Source organism: Prionailurus viverrinus, chromosome B4, assembly GCF_022837055.1.
Source record: "Prionailurus viverrinus isolate Anna chromosome B4, UM_Priviv_1.0, whole genome shotgun sequence".
NCBI lineage: Eukaryota > Metazoa > Chordata > Mammalia > Carnivora > Felidae > Prionailurus > Prionailurus viverrinus.
This window is the reverse complement of record NC_062567.1, coordinates 74,446,556-74,465,836: the sequence shown is the minus strand read 5'-3', so window position 1 is coordinate 74,465,836 and position 19,281 is coordinate 74,446,556. Positions and strand designations below refer to the sequence as shown.

Here is a 19,281-nt window from a genome sequence, read left to right as displayed (position 1 = left end):
AGGAATTGAATTTCTTTAAGTATAACAGGGGAGCTTAATAATGAAACTGTAAATAGTCCTTTTTTTTTTTTCCTTAGGTAATCTCTACATCCAATGTGGGGCTCAAACTCACCACCCTGAGATTAAGAGTAGCATGCTCTTCTGACTGAGCCAGGCAGGTGCCCCTGTAGATAATCCTTTTGATTGTAAATAATACCCTCCAATCTGTATGAATTTTATAAAGTTGTATTCCCATGTACTGGAACTTGTTTTTAAAAATATAATATTTATAAATATATTTTACACGTGCATTGAAAAAACTGGAAGCAAATACAGTAAAATGTTAACAGCAATGATCTCTAGGGGATGAGATTCTGAATGTTTTATATATTTTTCTATAGGGTTTACTGGGATGCTATAATTTAGAAAACTCACCTTTTTCAGAATATAAAAATAATATATGTTCATTATAGAACATCAAGAAAATAGTTAAGTATAAAGAAGAAAATTAAAATCATATGGGATCTTCTTAATTCAAAGATCATACTCCACTGAATAGATTCTGACCAAAATAAGTTAAAATTAATATTCAGTTTTCAGCTTTTTAGATAAATTATGACTCTACCAGCAGGATTTTCCAATCTTTTAATTGGAAAATCATGTCTCCTTTCCCAAAAGTAACTGACAAGTCAATACATATTTGGGAGAGGGAAGACACTATGTCCTGGCTGGATTAAAATAATTTTGGAAGTCTATTCCCACCTTAGCTTACTTGCCAGGGCAACAATTTGTCATGGAAGGGATACAGAACAATGTACCTCAGGTCTCCTCAAAGTGAAGGGGGGGTGGGTGCGGTCAGGGAACATGGGAGCACAGCAGGGCATTATTTGACAACATGTCCAATGTCAGTGGGGCAGGCAAGATGCTGCTTAAAGGTGAATCATTCCCTGGCCAGGGTTTCACACTCCAACAGATCTCAGGAATTACCTGGGGCCTGAAAATAGAGATTTCTAGATTTTGAATAAGATGTGCACAGTTTCACTATCACAGTAAGAAACTAAAAGCAAAGATAGAATGCATTACATGTATCAACATAATAAGATATTACACATCACAAAAAAATTAAAAATATGCTGACTGCAGACATGTGAGATAGTCTAAATGAAATCATGTCAAGTGATAAAAGAACACAAAATACTATGCCCATAATGTGATTACAAGTGTGTATGTAAAAACTACTTATATACGCTTATAAGGATCAAATAGGACATAAAATCCCAGAAGTAGCTTGAATGAGGCACTCTGTAGTTCTTTACCATTTCATTCTTTTGTTAACAGAGTTAGGTATAAATCAAAGTAATTAAAAAAAACAGTAAATACAGATAAGTGAGGGAACAAGAGCTGTGGACCTCACAAATCAAGTCTTTGTCAAAATTCCTAAATTCAAGTATGAAACATACTTGACATTCAAAGAAAAAGATTACTCTCTAATTACTACACAATGACTATCAGTTTGAGGGTTCCTGATATTTTGGTCAGTTGTACAGCATACCCACTAGGGGTCGCCATTATGTTTAAACAGTGATGATTTAGATTTAATAAATTTCAGAAAAACCACAGATTTTAATTTCTTCTACAACACAAAGCCTTCCTTCTCAATGATCAACACATAATTTATTGTTCTTTGGCAAAGAAAGTCTTCCATGATGCCATTGTTTGAACAGAGTCACTAACAGTGATAACTTGAAAAAGAAGGCATGCAAAATTTCCATTCAGAAAGATGGAAGAAAGCCAATCTCAGCTTCTTATCTTTCAACTCTGCCTATGATTTAACAGATATTCTCACCTGTAAGAGTAACATAGTAGAGCACGATGTGCTCTGAGAACCAAATAACATAATAATGCTACTTTTTAGAGTAAACAGAGCATGTTCACTCTTGGTGCTGGTGTTCAGAGAAGAAATTAAATAAGTGATCACCAATTCACGTATATCTTTTACACTGCGTTATGTACTGAGAAGGAAAAAAACCTTTGGGCTTTCTAACCCCAAAGCATGGGCAATTTAGTTTGTATTACAGTTTCAGGGAAGGTCTGTTAAGAGGAGACAGTGATGTAGGCTTTCGGGACGCAGAGAGAAGAAAAAGACACTTTCTACAAAAGCATGGTATTTGCAGAAGTCCAGTGAGGGAGAAAAACCTTGACAAGAGTAAGAAAGACTGGTAGGCACAGCGAAAGAGATGGAGCAATACAAAATGAGGCTGGAAGAAAAGCTGGGTCAGGTCACTCTTTGAAGGGATTTAAACGGGAAATGATAGCATAACAATGATAATAACGTTTCTACAGCTCTTTAAACTTTCATAACACCATCTCATTTTAGCTTCACAATAACATTATCTGATAGACACCATTAAGGAAGCAGAACACCCATCACAGATTAAATTCATTTTTCCATACTGAGAGAATGCCAATAATCACCTTGAATCACTTGGGAAATCTTCCCTTTAGAGCAAAAGTACCCCCAGCCTGCCTTACAAGGATGAGTGATAAACCTCACTGCATGGGGAAAGGGAGGAAAGAATGAGTGTTTGCATCTGAAGTCTGGAAAAGGGGTCACCTGCCTGATTCCTAGGGGTGGATTCTTGGAGAAAGGGGGGCTAGGGGTTCTGGGTCTGTGAAGTGGCAGGTGTCTGAAAAGATTCTGCCCCAGAGCTTCCTGGGCCACCTGGCACGAAGAGAACGGTTGAGCACGGAGCTGAAAGAGCACAATACCAAGAGCTCTGTCCTGAGAGGTCAGCTAGGGGTTCTTGGCTGAGCTGAGCAGAGACAAGCTCCTCCACCGAAGCATGCTTAGCAGTGGGTCAGTATCACTGGTCACAAGGTGAGGACCAGTGTTTAAAAGAACCCCATGAGGCGCTGAAAAGCAGCAGCAGACTATGTATGGGCTCTTCCCTTTGGAGGGTGGAAGCGGTCCTGACTACCTCTCCTGTGCTAGCCACCTCCCGCGGGGTCCTTGAACAATTCAGAGAAGCCCCCAGACGAAGACAGTGGACTTCCTTCCGATAAGGGACGGGGAACAGATATGACTGCAATGTGTGTCCACTCCAGACTCTAATACTATCAAACCTAGCAAATGAAACAGCAGCACTGGGACTGGAATAAAAAATTCCAAGTTCTTTCCATTAGGATGTGACCCTCATTCGGGAAGGAACTTTTAAATCAAAATGGCACAGGTAAGATAGATCCCACCCATGCCCCTCCACACCCACACACACAAACAGGCATGCTGCCTACTTAATATTTATATAGTTGGAAATGTTCTGTAGCATTCCAAAATGCCCTTTCTGATTTCAATAGGTGGGTTTTTTTTTAATTTTTTTTTTAATGTTTATTTATTTTTGAGACAGAGAGAGACAGAGCATGAACAGCAGAGGGGCAGAGAGAGAGGGAGACACAGAATCTGAAACAGGCTCCAGGCTCTGAGCGGTCAGCACAGAGCCCAACGTGGGGCTTGAACTCACGGACCGTGAGATCATGACCGGAGCCGAAGTCGGACGCTTAACCGACCAAGCCAGCCAGGCGCCCCTCAATAGGTGGTTTTAAGTTCACGTCCTTTTGAATTTTCACAGTACGTTGTTTAGAACTCCCTTACAATGCTAATTTTACTGTATCTTTTATAAGCCTCATTTGTATACCTGTCTTATCTCTCCTACTACAGCATAAATAACTCGAGGTCACAGTCTGGTCTTAATTCATTTTGTATCTCCTGCAGTAATTGGCTCTGGGTTTCATAGTGTAGGTACCCCAAATTTTGGCTGAAATAAATAATTAAGATCTTATATGTCTCTTCAGCTCCATCAGTGATAGCGAGTGGCTGGGAAAAACAGACAAAAATGGAAAGATACCAATTTTTTTAAAGCACGTGGTTAAATGTTAATCTGAGAAGCCTGCTTATTTGTGTATCTCTAAGCTATACAAGTGTTATGCAAAAAAAAAAAAAAAAGTGCCTTTCACAATTTTCATGCTTATGCAAGGTCATTAAGAAACTTAAAGAGAGAAAAATAGGGTCACAGACTATCCTCAAGAGGGGTTATCAGAGGCTTCAGAGCAACAGCACAATACCAGGTTTTCTTTGGCTTCATTTTAACTTGCTCATATACACAATCTCAAAGGCAGGGCTGAACAGAGAAGGCGATCGGTGATGCGAGCAGCGTGGAGCCGTGGGCAAACGCAGTAAGGTATACAGACAGGAGAACTGGTGAGCAAATATCCTCTAGCAAAATAAGCAGGGATCACAAAAGAAATCCAAGTTTGGGAAAAACCTCTGGGTCACGTCCTACCAGGACAAGCTAGAGAAAGTCAACACATAACCGAATTCATAAACTGATAGGTCTTATCCCCAAAAGGGCATTAGGTGAGGGACCGGGGAAAAAATGATGTGCAAACCTAGACCAGGAGGGGACATGGAAAAGGTAAGATTCTATTCTAAAGCCAAGAGACAAACACAATTAAATGAAGTGAAAGACAGTGGGACAAATGCTAAGGATGAAGAAGGAAAACACATACACAAAGGTCGCAAACAATCTGAAATACAGGAAGACAGAATGGACTATTTACATCAATGGAATCAAAAATAGAAGCTGTAGTGATGCCCTAAAGCAAGAAACGCGGGCCCCAAAGAAGATGCCACTACTGAGCTTCAAGGGCAATTTTAAAGAGTGGAGAGGGCAGACCCACCCAAAGGAGGGAGGCCTCCCAGTTTGAACACGTGAATCAGACTGTTTTGGAGACCGTATGATCAGCTTGCTGGTGAACACTGAAAACGAAGTACTAAGGTCTTTGAGAGATCTTTTAGTTTGATAGAAATTACCTTTGTACAAATTTTGAATAATGCTTACCAAAAAATGTTAGGATAAAGAATCCTGAGGGGCATATGGGGGACTCAGTTGGTCGGGTGTCCGGCGTCTGACTCCTGATTTTGGCTCCGGTCATGATCCCAGGGTCATGGGATAGAGCCCCGTATCAGGCTCCACGGAGCGTGAAGCCTGCTTAGGATTCTCTCCCTCCCTCCCTCTGCCCCTCTCCCCTGCTTGCGTACACTCTCTCTAGAATAAAAAAATAAATAGAAATAAAAAAAGAACTCTGATTAAAGATGGCAGACTGGACACTTCTATCTATCCCTACTCCTTCCCAAAACGCCACCAGAACGATGATGAAGACCTGCAGCAGAACAAGATAACAGTTCAGATCCATGCAGGAAGAGAGACAGCACCGAGAGCTGTCTCTGCAAAAGTAATAATAAAACCAATGGATAATTCCAAGAAAAAGAAAAAAAAAAAAAAAGAGCCCATAATCCTAGTAAAGCAAATGGCTTAGCAATCCTAGTAAAGCAAATGGCTTAGCTGTGAATATTTATGGGATGATAATAATCTGAGCACTGAATTTCCTCAGCTGCTGCTAAGGTGCTTGGTCTTCCGAGGAAGCTAAAGCCAGGCTGGGGTGAGGCCCTCACTTCATTGGGCGACTATCCACTCAGCACTCACCCGCGCCATTGCCTCCGTCTTGGACCCTGCCTCCATCTGCTTGGCCCTCATCCTACACGATGATGAGGTGACTGTCACAAAGAAGATCAATGCCTTCATTAAAGCAGCCGGCGTAAATGCCGAACCTTTCGGGCTGGGTTTGTTTGCAAAGGCCCTGGCCAATGTCAACATGGAGAGCCTCATCTGCAACGTAGGGGTTGGTGGACCTGCACCAGCAGGAGGTCCCGCTCCCCGTACCAGCTGAGGAGTAGAAAGTGGAAGCAAAGAAAGAAGAATCAAAGGAGTCTGATGATGACATCAGTTTTGGTCTTTTTGACTAAACCTCTTCTGTAACCTGTTCAGTAAAAAACTGAACTCCTTAAAAAAAAATGTAAGCACTGAATGCCAGTTTAACAACAACAGTAATATATTACGCATACTGCTCAGAATGAGTTTGAGATGGGAGATGTGAAGGAAGGGGTAAAGGGGAAAAGGGAGTGTGTGGTGTCTATGTAGTTGAGAGACTAATATGTAAGAGAGGAAGATTCTGATCTTTTACAGTAGGAAATAAATAATGCCTCAAATTGAAAAAAAAAGTCAAGAAATAGTGATAAAAATGTTACTTAGAAACACAGAGGTAAATATCAGAAGAAAGAGTTAAATGAGTTGAAAGAATCTAGGGAAGAAGACACTGCCCATTTTTGTTGTTAGAAACCTTGTAGTCCTATTTGACTATTTAAAATAGATTCATTAATTTCATTTAAAAATAAAAATTAATTAAAGAGAAATGCCAAATCTCACATGAAAATCAAAATACTCTGCACAGTCTCCTGGAGCTGGAGCAGGTCTAAATTAAAATAAAAGATTTACTGAGGGCGAAGACAAGCTGACAGGATCATCACTCTCATCAGTACAGTAAACCATTTCTTTCATTCCTTGACAACTTTCATCTTCACAGATGTTTACTAAAAGAGATACTGGAAATTCTGAATGCCCCTTCTGTTCAGTTCCACAAACATTTCTAGAACATATACTATATGTCAGGCCCTAATACTAGAAACTGAGGACATGAAGAATAAAAGTAATAATGAAAAAAGAATTTTCCTGATTTTAAAGACTTTAAGAGTCTAGCAGGAGAGTAAGACACATGAATAAACCATAGTCAATGGGACAGTCAGAGAGAACTTTTTAAAAATGCAGCTCAGATAAAGGAAGTGGGAACTGTTTTTGATAGGGCTGGTCCAGGAGGCTTCTCTGTGGAAATCCTAGTTGAACAAACCGAGTAGAGGGAGGGAGTAAGCCAGGACAGGGGAGGTCCCAAGCAGACTCATCAGCCTTGTCCGATGCTGTCTCCTGGTGTCTCCATAGTACTTGGAACCCTAGATGCGCTTAGTAAATACGTGCTGTCCTAAGGTTCTGTCTCTGTATCATTAAACTCTTTTCTATGAAAGCTAGCTGAAGTATCAGTTACTTATATCCAAAGTATTTTGACTTAAAGAAGAGACCCAGGATCAGTCCAGGGAAATTGCTTCTCCCTACATAAAATCTTCCATTTTCCTACAATTCTAAGAGTGGCCAAGAGTGACTAATTTACAGAGGAGTTAGAGCACCTGTGGTTTCAAATGTCAACTCTTTGGACCATGCCAAAAGAGTTAATTTCTAGCCTTTTCTCCCTGGACATCTGCTAACTGAGGTGTGGGAGAAGCTCTATATCCAGGCCCAGTAGTTTCCATACTAAAAGATGTGCTATCTATGGGCCATTCATTGCAGAGAGGCTATGGCTCAGAATGAGTAGATGTGAACCTGCCAAAGCTTCATTTCTCCCATGACTTTCAATGTGAGAGATTCTTGAGTCTCTGAGTACGATCTGAACCTTTATCAAGATACCTATTTTTCATATAACATGGCTCTTCATTTATCAGATAAAAATCTGGTTTTTGTTTAACTACAGAAACCACAATCGGTTCCAATGTTGGGAGATTTAAGTAATGTGACACATCAGATTTTTGTCATATAGTGACTTTAGAACCTAACCCCTATGATACCACTGAACTATATACCATGCTTATTATTAACCCATATTGTCCTTACTCAAATTTCCACTATTTAATTTCTTTTCTTTTCTTTTTAAAACAATTATTTATTTTTGAGAGAGTGCAAGTGGGGGAGAGGCAGAGAGAGGGAGACAGAGGATTCCAAGCAGGCTCTGCACTAACAGGCTGATGGCAGCAAGCCCAATGTGGGGCTCAAACTCATGGACCGCAAGACAATGACCTGAGCTGAAGTCAGACACTCAACTGACTGAGCCACCCATGTGTCCCTCCACTATTTATTTGTTTATTTATATTTTTTAACGTGTTTTTTTTTTAAATTTATTTTCAAGAGAGAGAGAGAGACAGACAGACAGAGCATGAGCATGGGAGGGGCAGAGAGAGAGGGAGACACAGAATCCAAAGCAGGCTCCAGGCTCCGAGCTGTCAGCACAGAGCCCGACACGGGGCTTGAACTCAGACTGTGAGATCATGATCTGAACTGAAGTCGGACACTCAACCGACTGAGCCACCCAGGCGGCCCCGCCCCTCCTCTATTTAATTTGTAAGTATTTTCCTCAACCTTGTGTTCTCTTGCACATTTTTCCATTCTCCTGCTATGTTGTCAAATTTTTTTAATCTTATTTCAAAGATTTATTTAACATTTGAATAAAGAAATCTAAATATACATAAATAAGGGAATCCAAGATAATTTCAACTCCAAATAAATTCCACACAGAAAATCATTCGCTAAATTTTTAGATAAACAAAAGAGATTAGTGAAGAATACCACTTTTATACACTACACTCAAGTAGCTACCTTCACAATGAAGCTTCTTGCCATTAAATTAATGAGATCTCACAAGGTAACAGAAAGAGTTCAGAAGATGTTATCCTTGCAAAAGGAAGATTTAGGAAATTCTTAGAGAAAATATTAAAATAAATTTTATTTCATTTAATTCTATATGAGACATTAATATAATTTAGTAAGTTTAAAACATGCATTTCAATGCTGTTAAAAGAAATCAAACTAAAGCTTTCTGCAAAATCTACAAAGATATCTGCGGTAAATACTCCCAAGGGGTAATCTCTTCTTTTGCTACAGAACCTATATGATATAGATTATCCAGTCCTACATACAATCCCATTTTGGGACAGATATGAATAGATCCAAGATCACAGGTGGGCCAAGTGATAAGCACAAATGCAGAGAATTCCCCACTAAGAAACCCTCCCTAAAGTATGTAACTACTACCAGACGGACTGTAGGAAGAAGGAGATTAAAATGAAAGGAAGGAGTGAGATGTATGAAGAAACAGCAGGCAAAGAATAAAGTACTGTTAGCTACATAAGACAGTAACTGATAATTGAGGGGGTCTATAAACAAGGTGATACTAAAACATAAGATCAAGAGTAACCGTAGTTGGTAGTGAAGCATTTTTAAAGTACCTGTGTTGTCTGGGAGGAGACTTAAGATGTCTAATAACTCCAGACAGTTTAGACTGTTTAAAAAACCTTAGGATAAAAAACACTACAGGGACAATGACAGTTACTCATAATAAAAGGAACAATTCACAAAGAAGACATAGTAATTCTTACTTCATGTGTACCTAGTAACATAGCTTTTTTTTTTTTACTTTATAAACTTCTTTATATTTTAATCATTTTCTTTTTTTCATCATGATGAGTGTACTGTTTAATTCACATCCCTTATTTCCCCAATTCCTCCACCTATCTCCCCTTTGGAAACCATCAGTTTGTCCCTATAGGTAAGAGTCTGTTTCTTGGTTTCTGTGTGTCTTTTTTTCTTTGCTCATTTGTCTCTTAAATTCTACATACGAGTGAAATCATACGGTATTTGTCTTTCTCTGACTTATTTCACTTAGCATTACACTCTCTAGCTCCATCCATGTTGTTGCAAATGGCAAGATTTCATTCTTTTTTATGACTGAATAATATTCCTGTGTGTGTGTGTGTGTGTGTGCGCGCACGTGTGCATGCATGTGTGTATCACATTTTCCTTACCTGTACATCCAGCAATGGACACTTGGACTGCTTCCATAATTTGGCTATTGTAAAAAATGCTGCTATAAACATAGGGGTGCATATATCCCTTTGAATTAGAGTTTTTGTATTTTCGGGGCAAATACCCAGGAGTGTCGTTGCTAGATCATAGGGTAGTTCTATTTTTTATTTTCCATCCTGTTTTCCACAATGACTGCACCAATCTGCATTCCCACCAACAGTGCAAGAGGGTTCTTTTATGTCTACATCCTCGTCAACACTTGTTGTTTCTTGTGGTTTTGATTTTGGCCATTCTAATAAGTGTGAGGTGATATCTCATTGTAGTTTTGATTTGCACTTCCCTAATCATCAGTGATATTGAGCATTTTTCATGTGTCTGTTGGCCATCTGGATGTCTTCTTTGGATCGCTTTTCCGCCTTTTGGCTAAGATCAAGTGTGGATGTCTTCTTTGGAAAAATGTCTGTTCGTGGCTTCTGCCCATTTCTTTAAAAATGTTTAAAAATGTTTTATTATTTATTTTTGAGAGAGAGAGAGACAGAGCCTGAGTGGGGGAGGGGCAGACAGAGAGAGGGAGACATAGAATCCGAAGCAGCTCCAGGCTCTGAGCCTGATGCAGGGCTCGAACTCATGAACCGCAAGATAATGACCTGAGCCAAAGTCAGACACTTAACCAACTGAGCCACCCAAGCACCCCTCTTCTCCCCATTTTTAATTGGATTATTTGGTTTTTGGGTATTGACTTGTATCAGTTCTTTATACATTTTGAAGACTAACCCTTTATCGGATATGTCATTTTCAAGTATCTTCTCCCATTCAGTACGTTGCCTTTTAGTTTTGTTGATTATTTCCTTCACCATGAAGAAACTTTTTATTTTGATGTAGTCTTAATAGTTTATTTTTGCTTTTATTTCCCTTGCTGCAGGAGACATATCTAGAAAAATGTTGCTATCGCTGACGTCAGAGAGATTACTGCCTGTGCTCTCTTCAATGATTTTTATGGTTTCAGGTCTCAAATCTAGGCCTTTAATCCATATTGAGTTTATTTTTGTATAAGGCAGTCCAATTTCATTCTTTTGCATGTTGCTGTCCAGTTTTCTCAACACCATTTGTTGAAGAGACTATCTTTTCCCATTGTATATTCAGTTCTCATTCATTGAAGATTAATTTCCCATATAATTGTGGGTTTATTTCTGGTTTTTTTGCTCTATTCCACTGATATATGTATCTATTTTTATGCCAGTACCAAACTGTTTTAATTACTACTGCTTTGTAATATAACATGAAATCTGAATTGTGATCCCTCCACAGTTTTTTCTTTCTCAAGATTGCTTTGGCTAGTCGAAGTTTTTTATGGTTCCATACAAATTTTAGGATTGTTTGTTCTAGTTGTGTGAAAACTGCTGTTGGCATTTTTGATAGGGATTGCTTTTTAAGCAAGCCATTTAAAAAATATTTTAAAAATATTAATTCTGGGGCACCTGGGTGGCTCAGTGAGTTGAGCGTCTGACTCTTGATTTCAGCTCAGGTCCTGATCTCATGGTTTTGTGGTTTTGAGCCCTGTGCTGGGCTCTGCACTGATGGCACGGAGCCTGCTCAGGATTCCCTCTCTCCCCCTCTCTCTCTGCCCCTCCCCCGCTTGAATTCTCTTTCCCTCTCTCAAAATAAAGTTAAACAAATTAAAAAATATATAAAAATAAAAAAATATATGAATTCTTCCCACCCATGAGCATGATTCCATGCTCTTTTCATTTCTTTGTGTCATCCTGAATTTCTTTCCTCAGTGTTTTACAGTTTTCAGAGTACAGGTCTTTTATCTCTTTGGTTAAGTTTACTCCTAGATATTTTATTGGTTTTGGTACAATTGTAAATGGGACTGTTTTCTTAATTTCACTTTCTGTCGCTTCATTATTAGCGTATAGAAATGCAACAGATTTCTACACATTGATCTTGTATCTTGTGAGTTTACTGAACTCATTTATCAGTCCTAGTAATTTTTTGGTGGAGTCTTCAGGGTTTCTACAGAGAGTATCCTGCCATCTGTAGGTAGTGAGAGTTTTATTTCTTCCTTACCAATCTGGATTCCTTTTATTTCTTTATGTTGCCTAATTGCTGTGGCTGGGACATCCAGTAATATGTTGAATAAAAGTGGTGAGAGTGGACATCCTTGTCTTATTCTTAGTACTGTCGCTTTAAAACATATAAAGCAAAACTTGACAGAACTACAAGGAAAATCGACAAACACACAGTCATGGTACAGATGTTTCAATATAGTTCTATTAGAAATGATAGATCAAACTGTCAGAAAGTTACTAAGAATAGAAGAGATCTGAAAAATGCAATTAATTCTTTGAATTAATGGGCCAGAACAATCCATTTAACGAATAAAACACAAATAGAAGAGTTACAGAGATTTGCTAAATGCTAGCCAGGTCGTAACAAATAACAAAGATTTGCTTTTGTATAAGCATGTTTTGTGACCACAGTGAAATTACGAAACACTTAACTTAGGAAACAAGGCAGAAAAATCTAACGCATCCAACTCAGGAAATGCAGAAAGAGTACAAAAGAGTAAACGAAAAGTACAAGGAAGGAAATACATATGGAAGCCTAAAATAATAGCTCTTTCTGCCCACGGGTTCTGTCCCCATGCTTTAATAAAACCACCTTTTAGCACCGGAAAAAAAAAAAAGAGGAAGCCAAAAATAATAAACCAGAAAATAAAGACATACTTAAAAAGTTTCAACAAAACCAAAAGCTTATTCTTTGCAAAGACAAACTTTTTTTTTAAATATTTTTTAACGTTTATTTATTTTTGAGAGAGAGAGAGACAGAGACAGAGACAGAGCATGAACAGGAGAAGGGCAGAGAGAGAGGGAGACACAGAATCTGAAGCGGGCTCTAGGCTCTGAGCTGTCAGCACAGAGCCCGACACAGGGCTCAAACTCAAGAACCGCAAGATTGTGACCTGAGCCCAAGTCAGACGCTTAACTGACTGAGCCACCCGGGCACCCCTGGGAAGACTCATCAAAAGAAAAAAGAGATCCAAGTAAATAATGTAAACAAACAGAGGCTTTAAAAATAAAGAGAACATTGTGGACAACTTAGTAAATTTGAAAATATAAACAAAATAGATGATTTCCTAGAAAAAAATTAAACTTGCCAAAAATGAAGAAACAGAAAAGTGATAGAACTTGGTGACAGACAAGAGATGAGGAATTAAGGAGATGCTGAGGAGGATTTCTAAGTCTCTAACTTGTTGGGCTTTCAGATGTGAGTCTGATTTACTCAGAAGAAGAAAACAAGAAGAGAAGCCTAAGAGCAGGTTGAATGTCACTGTGGTTGGATTCTTGTTTTTATTTTTTGCTGTGTGTGGCTGTGTGTGTGTGTGTGTGTGTGTGTGTGTGTGTGTGTGTGTGTGTACATGTATGAAAGGGTTGGTTGTGGTGGTAGGGATGGTGTGTGTACGTCATCGATTTGACGAATATGTTGAAATGGAGGTTCCTTTAAGCTATATAAATGGAGACGTTAAGTATGTAGTTGGATCTATGGGTCAGAAGCTTAGGAGAGATATGAGTTTAAGATACATATTTTGGAGTTACTTGTATTTAAATGGTAATTAAAGCCACAGGTATGGCTGAAATACTCGAGGGAGATAGAGCGCTGGTTCTCAAAGTGTGGTATCTGGACCAGCAACCTCAACACCACCTGGGAATTCAACAGAAACGCAAATTCGTGGGCCCCATCCTGGACTTACTGAATCAGAAACCCTGAGAGTGGGGTCCTCCAATCTGTGTACTGACAAGCCCTCCAGCGACTGTGATGCAGGCTGCAGTCTATGAGCCACGGACATCGAGTGAGACATCAAGAAGGCTTGGGCCCTTCCCTTGAAAATCCCAACATTTAACAGAGGAGGACGAGCCGTCAAGGATGACTAGGAGCACCAGCGAGAGGAGAGTAAGAAAATGAAGAGAAGTTTCAAAAGGAGTGTTTCGAGAGGTAGAGTGGTAACTTCCTCTGTGATGTCACTTGAACTAGTTCTAGCAGGGACTAGAACAGGCTGAGAACTGAAGAGTTGAGAAAATTGAGACAGTAAGTACAGACAGCTCGGAGCAGTTTGATCACAAAGGGGAAGCAGAGAGGGAGTAAATGGAAGAGGCTGACAAGGGAGGATTTTTTTTTTTTTTAGCAGAACAGTAGCAAGCATGATGGACTGCGGAGGGAAGAATCTGGCTGAGAGGGAGAGAGCGAGTTTACAAGCGAGCCGGGAACTGGAGGCCATGACTAGGGCACACCAAGGGGGCAGGGCAGCAGGAGCATCTTATACTTACAGACTTTAGAACTGCTGGACAGGGTGATAATAAAAAGTAGACCAACTTTTTGTTGGCTTTACTACTGCTTTCTAAGTTTTTACAGATACTGCACACCTTATTGCCCATACCAGGGGCAGCCCACTCCCACTGCCTTGTCCTTGGTGTCAGGGGATGATAATATAAGGTCTCTGAGAAAGGAAGAGGGAGGGGATCCAAGGCACAGGCGGAAGTCCTGGCCTTAGATAAGAGGAAGAGATTACCTTTCTAACCAGAAGGAAGGAGGTAAACATGATGGGCACAGATGTGGCAAGTCTGAAGTCTGAGAGCAGGAAGCCGAAGGAGCTATCATCAAATGGCTTCTATCTTCCGCACGAGATCATCTGCAAGACCCTTCCTACTGTGAAATGGCTATGTTCCATTCTCTTGGCCTACCGCAATTAAATGTCTGATTCGTACTCACTGAACCACCTTCTATTTGTGATCTGGTTCCCCATGTAGGCCTACCCAAGGTGCAAGAATGTGCTGACCACACAGGTTTGAGTATGTCTCAGTGGTTTCTCATAATAAACCGATAAACTGGTTTTTGAACATAATCTGGTTTCTATGTAGCCTGACTACAGATAACAGACAGATCATAGTCCTTTTTTATATTGATCCTATTTCTTATTGACTTACCTTCTCAGGATCCGACTGCTTTTTCACAAAGTGACTAACGTAAATCTCTGGCCCTACAGGGGCATGGGCCAGATCCACATTTAAGCAGCCTCTGTCATGCCCTGCTCAGCAAAAGCTGGCTTTTCATTAGTTGTCACTGGACCCACTTCTACCTCTTCTCTCTCAATTCCTTTTGACATCTGTCTGTTCATTAAGATATTGCTGTCACTGCACTGACCTACTAGTTTTTGCAGGGGGAAATTTCCAAGAATAATACAGGAAATAAAACAAGAGTGAAATATATTGGAACATCACCATTATTCATTTTCTTGTTCTATTAATCATTCAGTACTTACAGACCATATACCCTGTGCAAGGCTTACTATTAGAACTATGGGGAATACAAAGTCCACAAGGTATTTACAACCCAGAAAGAAAAGCAATTAGCTCCACAAAGAGCAGGCTTGAGGAAATAGGACTTTGACTACAGGGGAGGAATTAGAAATAAAGAAAAAATTCCTCATAGTAAAAGTGATTAAAGTAGAAACAGGATATCAAAGGAAATCCTCAAATCTGAGTAACTTGAAAAAAAATATGATGACTTAGAGACAAGACAGCCTTGCCTACAGGCAAAGGTTACAGCAAGCCCTTTGGAATTAAGCACACAATGACTCAGGACTGTTTGACATAGAAAGAACCCACCAGTGTCTTTGCAGAAGGAATAAGTGAATTAATAGACAAGTTTATTAGGGTTCTTACCCCCAAATCCTCAGGTACTAATCCTTGAGTTGCCCTGCAGTACTCAATCTGTCTGTTCATCCTTCTTATCTTTGCTGCCCTTGCTCCTCTCCACCACAGTTTGTGCTCCGGCATAAATAAGATGCAGCTTTTCCATGACCTGGAATTTTCTACCATTGAATCATGTCAGCTGTGCACATACACACTATCACCCAAGCTCTGTGTAAGTGATTTGATGACTTAGGTATTTTAAAAGTGCCTCGCACACAGCAGATGCTCAATTAAGATTCATTTCCTCCTTTCTTTCCTTCCGTTTTTTTTTTTTTTTCTCTCCCCTGGTAAGGAAGGGAGGGAAAAAACAGGAACCAACAAAAGACAGATCTCCTGTAAGATAGCATTCTTTGGTGTAAAAATACTGAAGAGACTTAAACCACTTCTCATTGCCTACCTTGTGTCTGTGGGATGTAGGGAGACAGGAGTTTTGACCTTTTCTTTTCGTATCCCTTCTGTGTGATGTCCCCTAAAATAGCAAGAAACAGAAATAGGTTATGCATTATTCTTACTCTGCGGTTGTTCACTGTAAAAATAAAATTAATTACAGAGTGTTATAGAATTACCACATAGAGAGTAGGAAAAAAAAATGGATAGTTCTTTGCCAAGGATTTTGCTATGTGTGATTTCCCACAGTCTTGGAGCCGACTCCTTGTGGAAAATTGTAGGGCTTGTCTCCACACCAAGCCAGCACAGCAATACGCTGCATACCATGTCAGAGATTCCCGAGTTCCTAGGCACCCCTCGTTTCCTTGGTATTTAAGATAGACCAAAATGGAATGCTGCAAGGCTGGCAGACAAATGATCTCTCCCAAGTTTCAGTCTGGCCGCACGAATGCCACTGGCATGGGAGGTACTCTATGGAACCACGCAAAATCAAGAGTCTAGTTCAGGGGAGGAGTCAAGGTTCAGACACTGGGGTGGGATACCTGAAAGGCCTCTCTGCATCTTAGTAGCCATGCTTGAACCAGGGCTGGAATTCTCATATCCCCTCCCCTTGATTCACTGGTTTGTATTATTTATGTACATGTTATGTCCTTTTCACAAGGTTGAATTAAAAAGTATACTTGAAGCACACAAAAATTACACATGCGACAAATGCAGTAAGGATAAACTGATTAATAGAGGAAAAAATGTGTGGTTCAAGTGCCAAGAAATATGCTAGGTATTAAAGAAAGAGTAGCAGATGAATGGGTAGAGAGCAGGGTTAAAAGGAAAAGGAAACACAGGAGAACAAAAGTTAATCAAGGGAGAATGAGTAATTCAAAGCTGGGGGAATAAATATATGTTGTGAGGTGACACGGTAGAGCATTGTTTTCTAAAAAAGAACTTTCAGGGGCGCCTGGGTGGCTCAGTCGGTTAAGCGTCTGACTTTTGATTTTGGCTCAGGTCATGATCTCACGGTTGGTCGTGAGACCTGCGCTGGGCTCTGTGTGGAACCTGCTTGGGATTCTCTCTCTCCCTCTCCCCCACCCATGAACCTGTGCATTCTCTCTTAAAAAAAAAAATAAATAAATTTAAAAAGAATTTTTTAATTAAAAAAAAGTTTAAAGTGAAAATTTAGCATAAAAAGTAAGTTGCACATTAACATTTACAACATTGATGGACACAGATTCCAAACCACGAGTGGTGAATGTCATTTGCCTTTCACCTCAGCACAGGACTGATGGAGTCAATGGTGGGGAGGCAGCAGGGCTCGCTGAGGGGCGTAAGCAGGGGAGTGACACAGGCTACACGGTGCAGCAAGTTAGTTCACTCTTCCTGAGGAGAGTGAGATCAAGGGCAGAAGCCAGAGAGACTACCTGTTACCCTTATGCTACTTCCTATAGTGATCTGGGCAAGTTAGGAGTAGCTTAAAGACAGTGGTATAAGGGATGAAAAGAAGTGAATAAATTAAGAGAGATATTAGGGAGAAAGACTGGACTGGATGGATATGGGTGAGAAGGTTTCTGGCAGATGGTAGTGCTATTCCATGACAGAGAAATACAGCAAGAAATGCAAGTTTGGCGGGCTAAAGAAAACCGGAGTTGAGCTTAGGAGAGGCCCATGAAACACACAAAAGGACATGTCCAACCAGCAACTGGATATGTGGATCTAGAACTCAGGAAAGAGGAGACAGTTTTGGAACGATCAGGATATAGCTGAAAAATAAACTATTACCATCTTTTTGGAGTAATGTGGCAATTTCTATCAAAATTTTGATTCAGCACCTGCCTTTTTAGAATTTATACAATGACAATATGCACACAGGTGACAAAAATCAAATAAGAATATTACCTGACTCATTCTTTACAATGAAAACACTGGAATGAATCTGGATGTTTACATCATAGACCATCTATACCAGTGGCTTTCAACTGGGAATGATTTTATTCCCCAGGGGAGAACTGACAATGTCTAGAGATATTTTTGTCACAACCAGAGGGAAGGGATGCTACTGACATTTAAGGGATAGAGGCCAGGGATGCTGCCAAGTGTCCTGCAACGCACAGGACAGTCCCACAATGAAGAATTAGCCAGTCCAAAATGTCAATAGTGTTAAGGATAAGAAACCCTGGTCTACATAATACTAGGCCGGTATTCCAAATGCACTGGCACAGGAAGATATCTAAAATACAGAAAGGGTAAAAACGCAAGTTGCAGAACAGTGAGTATAATAGGATCTAATTTTGTACAAAATAGCAATAGGTATGTTTGCATATATATAGAAAATAGTCTGGAAGGCTATATATACATTAAATAAATGTTTACCCTTTGGGGAACGGGAATATGAGGGGTTTCACTGGTTTTACATACTTTAACAAAGTTTGATTTAAAAAAAACAAGACCGAATGATTTGCATAATCTCAAAAATATTTTTTTCATTAAGAACGAATGGTTCTATAAATACATATTTGTAAACACAATAAGATGGTCACAGTGTGTGTGTATATATATACATATATATATATATATAACAGGGAAAAAGCAAGATAGTAAACAGTTAACACAGTATATTCAATTTTTTGAATAATAATATTTCTACACATACAAATGTATACATAAAGAAAGTCTGGAGTTTTATGCACCAAAATATTAACAGTGGTTAGCCACGGCTTGCAAAGTTATGACTGATTTTAGCTTCTTGTCCTTTTTGCTTGTCTGTATTTTCTTACTTTTCTATAATGAACATCCACTATTTCAAGAAACAATAAATATTCAAAAGTACAATCACAAATACTTATTAGACTATACAAGTTTAATCACAACGGCCCTTCATCTCTGGTCTTCTAGGGCAATAAGGGAAACCCATAGTGCATTCTTTGGAAATAAAAACCAAACCTTGTCAATTAGCAAAGTGAAGGGTTTAGGTAATCTCCAACAATACACACAACTAACAGAGATGTGGGAGCCTACCAAGGAAAAAGAGGAAATCAAGTCTTTTATTGCAAAAGAAACAAAGGAGCATTCTCCTGCCCCATTTCCCCCTCACAAGCTTCCCTACCTCCACTGTACATACACATCCCACTCCCTGAAGGGCACAAAGACCACTTCTGCTGGCTCAGAACACATCTGATAAAGTAAAAGGCCTTTATAAGCTTTCTTCAGGGTTTAGAGTCTCAATCATTCACTCTCAGTAACTGATTGTGGGAAGGACTAGTAGACTTGGGATCTTGGACATTCATCAACGACTAACCATCTTGAGTTTTGAAAAAAGTCAATCAATGGGAGTCTAATTCAGTCATGACAACCAGCTCCATTAGATCCAGAAATGAGCAAAGACATTAAGGAGACCCAGAAGATGAACTGCGACGAGAATGTGAGGACTGTGGTGATGAGCCTTTAAAATGCCCTCCCCCTTTTCTATGACCACAAGACCCTGCTCAAAAGCCACCTCCTCTGTGACACCTGCTACAACTTCTAAGTCACTTCTTCCTGGTGCCCCTTCAACTCTGCACACACTTCACTGATAGCACTTAGCACATCGCTGGCAT

The 19,281-nt window shown here is 39.7% G+C and overlaps 1 protein-coding gene and 1 pseudogene across 4 annotated transcripts in view; one reads left to right on the top strand and one right to left on the bottom strand.

Annotated features, from left to right (window-relative positions):
- DIP2B (disco interacting protein 2 homolog B) overlaps positions 1-19,281 on the bottom strand; it is a 226,556-nt gene that overhangs the window by 102,713 nt on the left and 104,562 nt on the right. For all 4 annotated transcript variants that reach the window (XM_047866182.1, XM_047866184.1, XM_047866183.1 and 1 more), the window contains exon 2: positions 15,705-15,776. In XM_047866182.1, the coding sequence (XP_047722138.1) occupies positions 15,705-15,776 (72 nt within the window). The remainder of the gene's footprint in view (positions 1-15,704; positions 15,777-19,281) is intronic.
- Positions 875-5,885, top strand: LOC125169790 (60S acidic ribosomal protein P1-like; annotated as a pseudogene).